This window comes from Chinchilla lanigera, unplaced genomic scaffold, assembly GCF_000276665.1.
Source record: "Chinchilla lanigera isolate Chin_1 unplaced genomic scaffold, ChiLan1.0 scaffold00076, whole genome shotgun sequence".
In the NCBI taxonomy this organism is placed as follows: domain Eukaryota; kingdom Metazoa; phylum Chordata; class Mammalia; order Rodentia; family Chinchillidae; genus Chinchilla; species Chinchilla lanigera.
This window is the reverse complement of record NW_004955477.1, coordinates 9,605,773-9,611,772: the sequence shown is the minus strand read 5'-3', so window position 1 is coordinate 9,611,772 and position 6,000 is coordinate 9,605,773. Positions and strand designations below refer to the sequence as shown.

At 42.5% G+C, this 6,000-nt stretch overlaps 1 protein-coding gene across 2 annotated transcripts in view; it reads right to left on the bottom strand.

The window, feature by feature from the left end:
* Positions 1 to 696: 696 nt before the first annotated feature.
* Ppp2r2d (protein phosphatase 2, regulatory subunit B, delta) overlaps positions 697 to 6,000 on the bottom strand; it is a 39,103-nt gene continuing 33,799 nt past the window's right edge. For both annotated transcript variants that reach the window (XM_005402033.2, XM_005402034.2), the window contains one exon: positions 697 to 1,561. In XM_005402033.2, coding sequence (XP_005402090.1) covers positions 1,282 to 1,561 — 280 coding nt within the window. In that variant the 3' untranslated portion in view covers positions 697 to 1,281. The remainder of the gene's footprint in view (positions 1,562 to 6,000) is intronic.

Below are 6,000 nucleotides of genomic sequence, written 5' to 3'. Positions count from 1 at the left end.
TGATTTTTTGATATCAGAAATCTTTTGAAATAAACCTAGGTACTGGAGGAATCACATAATTAAAACTGCTTGAAATGCAATATGAAATTTATCATGCATATAATTTTAGGAATATTTAAAAAGTACATTTCCCTCCCAAAGTACTTTTTAGAAAGATTTAAAAAGAAAGCACGTTTTCAACTGTAGTGAGTTTGAGGCCTACTTTAAGCCAGCTGTTAAGTTTTATAGCAGCAATTTTATTACTCATAGTTTTTTTTTTTTGGTTTTTCTCCGGTACTGGGAACCGAACTCACGACCTTGCGCTTGCCAGGCAGGCGCTTTTGCCGCTGAGCTAAATCCCCAGCCCCTACTCTTATAGTTTTCTTCTCAGAGGTGGACTCAGTTATGGCTTTCCCCGGACCTTACCTGGTATAACGGATGGACTACTTCTGCAGAAACAAAACGAAGTTGTGGCAGCTTGGAGCTAGTTACACGTAGAATTTGGGGTACTGGGAATCAAACTTGGGACCTTGTGCTTGCCAGGCAGGCGCTTGTGCCACTGAGCTATATCCCTGGCCTACATGTGGAATGTGAAGATATACCCTTCTGCCAAAGGACAAAAGTTTCTCAATTTTTGTAAGTTTCTCAAATTATTCCAAAGAATTTTGCATAATTTCATTATATGCAATTGAGACAAATAAAAAGACGATACTTATGTTTGGATTTAAGAACACTTTGCAGTGTGCTGTTTATTGAGTGGTTACACCAGAAGGTGTGATGGTCAATGCAGTTGGTGAGTAAACCTGCCTGCCTCTGCTTGGGCAGCAGCCACACACCAAGGGTAGGTACACCCACCTGGCTCAGAAGGGCCAGCAAGGAACATGGACAGTGGCCATACCATGTCCAGGTGAAGGCCCTAGGAAGGCAGAGAAAGAGGATAGAGCTGGAGACAGAAACATATTTGACAACATTTTTTCTCTTGGAGGTTAGTTTTTGGTCTATAAACTGGAAAGGAAGGCTCAGACTTAAATAAATACATTTATTTTGAGTAATGGCCTTTATTGAGCAATGTCCACCAATTCTGCTTCGAGTGGGTTTTCCCCTTGAGCAGCAGCAAGCATTTCTCCCTGGGCTAAATGCAGAGCTATGCCAGGATTCCAGCCGAGGTCATTCTTTCCTTTGTTATGAAGGGAAGTAGGAAGTGCATCTCTGTTCTTAATGGAGAGGACAATGCATTTTCTTTGACAGAAAAACAACCGGCTTAACTATTCGAGACAAGACTTGGTCCTCCAGTTAGCTTCTTTAATTGATTTTGTCCTGGAATATATACAAGTTATTGGTGGCAGCTACAGCAATAATGTTCTCCATGGGGTGCCAGGCTGTGTGAAGGATCTTCTTATTGAAGTCCAGACTGTCCACACTAATCTCATCTTTCTTTCTTTTACCACCTGTACATACTTTCCGGGGTTTTAAGCTGGCCCGGGGTTTGCTGTTCTCTCTTGAAGCTTCCAGTGTAACATCCCGCCGAGCGTTTCTATCAAACATTCTAAAGAAGTTGTTGTAGGACCCCGTCATAATAGCACTGTTCAAAACAAGAAAGGAGTGTCACCGTGAGTGCCTGGCACTATAGGCGGAAGCAACTGGCCCACTCCTTCCTGCTGTGTGACTGGCACCCCATATGCAGTATGGACCCTTCCCTCTACAAGACCAAGTAATTTTCAGACACAAAAATAAAACAGTAACAGTCAGAAAAGAAAAACAGTAATGATTTTCTACTCAATTTTATGTACAATCATGTATACATTAACCACATTTATCAGTGTTTCTTTACTCATATAGTAGTTGATCAAACAATGCTTTATTAATTTTTAAAGTTTCACATCAGTAACAGATATATAGTGGGCACCCTAATAGAAGTCTTAAGTAGGGGATAAGTGTGGGAGCAATTTAGAACTCCACTTCCCAATAAGCTTGACAGAATACTGTCTATGTTTTTATTTCTTCAGGATCAATCCTAATGTCTCTGTAGTTGAAAAATTCCATTAAAATGTGTATGTTCATGATAGTTTTTTTAAACTGATACATACTGCCGCTGCCCTGTGGTTCTGGGGACTGAACCCTGTGCCTTCGAACTGACTACGCCCCCACATCTGGCTTACACTGGTAAAAATTTTTACAGTCTTACTTTTAATACAAAAATGGTTCAATAATAGATGCTGCCATGAACTTACCTATGGCTTCAGGACAGAGTAAGTCTGGCTCTTGATGAGAAACATTTCTTGTTCTATGATGTCTACTGACCTCATGACAAGGTAGTACCAGCATCTTCTGTCACTGCCATGGCAGGTCTCTAAACTTGCGGTTTCTTCCTATTTCATACCCACACCCCCTCATTTTCTCACTCCACGGCTAGTGGTCTTTACACTGTCTAGGTACCAAGATCTTCAAGTCACTACATCAAGGTCTATCTGACTTACATGGTTCAAGGCTTTTCCTGGCCATTTGCAAATACTTTTGTGTCTAATTAATCCCATCTAAAGCTACACACACACCCACCTACCCCCACCCACACACAGACATTTGAAACCACAAGCTCCTTGGTTAATTCTAATCTACTGTTAAAACACAAGGGTATATAGTAGCAGAGGGGCTGGAGATGTGAACTAAGTGAGGGGCATTCCAGGAACAGCACTAAACTTAGTTTCAAAAACAGTGCGCTTGATGGTCTGTACTCCAGGGCAAACACAATGCTTAGAAAAGAATAAAAATATACTAATCTGAAGCTTACATTTCTGTTATTAAAACTCAATAGCAAGTGCAACCATAATTTAGAACACAGACCAACAACATACTTTTCAGGAAGAAGTATTATAACATAGTTCCATGTCCTGTAACAATAAAAAGCAGAGCAATGTGTATACAACTGTACAGCTATGTACTTTAAGTGGTTTTTTTTTTTTTTTTTGGTTTTTCTCCGGTACTGGGAACTGAACTCAAGACCTTGCGCTTGCCAGGCAGGCGCTTTGCCGCTGAGCTAAATCCCCAGCCCCAGCTATGTACTTTTAAATTAAGAAACTACCTTGCACAATACCTACAGAGACTCATTGGAAGCCATTCTTCCCCTGACAGTACAAGCTGTGGTGGAGCTCTGGAGAAGTCTGCAGCAGGATTCCTGCTGCCTGTGCCGACAGTTGGGGAGAGGACACTAACTGGTTGTGGGGTCCAAAAGCAATGGGAAGCTGGAGAGAAAAAGCTACAAAGAATGGCTTTCACCCCAGATAGCTCACTTGAGATGTTAGTAAGAATTGCCGCCTCAGCATTTTATAGCGATGATGAGGAGGAGGCCAAGGAGAGAAAACAAAGAGACTGAGAAAAAGCAGCTGCTTTTGCTGCACCACTAAGAGAAACAGATCCCAGGTCTGATTCCCGGGGCTCCAAGAAGAACTCGACAACTGCATTCATCTGCTACCACTGTTAAAAGCCAGGCCACCTCAAGAGGAACTGCCCTAAGAGGCCCCATGGGCCATGCCCTGGATGCAAAGGAGACCACTGGAGATCGGTCTGCCCTCTGAGGTGGAGGCCCCACAGCTCAGACCCATGCTACCAGTTAGTCCAACAGGAATGAGAGGGCTTGGAGCATGGTCTGCCTTCTCCCTCTGGCCAGACCGTCATCTCCATCGAGGAGTCCTGGGTAATCATGACTATGGAAGAACAAGAAAACAGTCTGTTGCTAGACACAGGTGCAAGTCTCTCGGTCCTTCTTTTCAATCCTGGCCTTCCTTCCAGCCATCATACCTCAGTGAAAGGAGTCACTGGTGAGGAGGTAATATGCTATTTTTGACAACCCTTAGGCTGTAACTACTTAGTAGATCCTTCTTGCATATCTGTCTTCCTGAGAAACCACTTTGAAGATACCACCACATATTACAGCAGCCATTGATATTTTCCTAATCTATCCATAACTGTGTAAAGTTTGTAATGTTCCTATCCTATTTCATAAATGGATGTATGTTTATTATTATGTGTTTCCTACAACAACCATTGAGAATAGTTAATGATTTTTCAATAGGTCACTCATGTATAGCTCTATTTATTTTCTTTAGAAGCCACTTTGAAGATACCAAAGTATAGCACAACAACTCTTGATAATCTCCTACCTCTTTTGTTTCTAACTCACTATTATTTGTCTATTTGTTTTCCTGAGAAACTATTTTGTAGATAATAATATGTAAAACGATAACCATTGATAATTTCCTACCATTTTGTCTGTAATTTGCTAAGTCCCCCCTATTATTATGTTATCCTTCTTTTACTCTTAAAAAAAAAAAAAAAAAAAAAAAATTAAGAAACTATGCTGCAATGGAGGTGGGCATTGCCCCGGCTCACCTGGCAACAACCTGCAAAAGCCCCTGGCCCTGTATTGGTCCTGTTCCCCCAAAGAGTGGAAGAGGGCCAAACAGGTATAAGCTCACTCATGAGCAAACAGCTGTGTCTTCCTGCTCGATAACCTATGGTACAATAAGGGGGTGCCACACCACAGCTTGGACCCAGGCAGAGTGACAAACACAGCACAGAAGAACTTGCTCCACTTCATCGTTCCCCTCAATAGAAACATCCAGCCAGAAAGATAAGGGAGTATTTGCAAGTGTGAATAGATAAGCAAATCCTTCAGATGTTCTTGAGAGAGCTTTTGTAGTATTTCAGATACACCAACATGAGTGAAGAACAGTACACTGAGTATCCACGTCTCCATATGCCATCACTGAGACAGTTAAATCTCATTGTGTACCCTCTAAAAAGGTGATTCTCTGCCCTGTTGCCAAGAGAGCAGCCACTCATTAAAGTGGGTCTTTTAATCCTATGTACTCTTTTTTTGATAGTACTGGGGATTGTTTGCCCTGAGCTACCTCCCCCAGGCATTTTTAAAAAAATTTTGAGACAAAGTCTTGCTAAGTTACCTGGGCTGGGCTCAAACCTTAAGCCTCCTGCTTCAGTCTTTCAGAGTGCTGGGATTCCAGGCATGTGACACCATCCATGCCTGGCTAAGAAGTTTAAATCTTGTTTTTTAAAGTTTATACCTCAATGCAGATGAATTGTGTAGTACTTTTCTTCCAAGCCTGGGTTTTTATGGCCTTGTTTCAGAAGACCTATAGTGTCCAGATCTCCCCTACAGGCACTCCCCTGAAATCTCTTCAAGTCTTGGAACACGCAGAGCTTATTCACTGCACAGTGTATGGTGGTGTGCCCCTACACGCTAACCAGCTGGGACAGGTCAGCACAGATCTGTATGGCCACGAGGCATTAACTGCTCACAGCTTTTCTGGCTGTTCGGCTCATCTGTTGTCTAAGTCATGGACTATCTTTCTGGAACGCCTCCTATGCTGGAAGCACATTCTGTAGTGAAGTGAGTTTATCCAGATCTCATTCTGTTTTCTGTCTGAAAATACCTTTATCTTCTATGCTTTTCCTAAATCATCATTTATTGCAATACACACTTCTAAGCTGACAGTAGTTTCCTCTCAGCACACTGCAGGCAATCAGAGACTTCCAATATCTTGTCATCACACTAGCTTTTGGCTCTCCTACGGCTGCAAGTGTGGCTGTCCCCAGGAAAAGTCACACTGAAGCTTCACTCCCAATACAACCGGACCGAGGCAGTGGGGATTTTAACAGGTGTTTGGTGCCATGAGGAGATTCACGTCTGTCCCAAGAGACTGGGCTAGGTCTCTTGAAACTGGATTAGGTCTTCAGGGACTAGATTAGTTACTGCAAGGAGTGAGTTGTTAAAGTGAGTCTGGCTGGATCTCTTTCTCACATATGCTCCCACCATGTGATACACATGGGCCAGGAGGGCTTTACCAGAGCCCCAATCTTACACTTTTTCTCTCCCAAACTGTGAGCTAAACTGGAGCGTTCCCGTTGTTTTAAAATCACCCACTCATGGGTATTCTGTTATAGTAACAAAAATGGACAAAGACAGGTTTCCACTGTGGTTGTGGAGCAGTCTACTTCCAGCCTCAA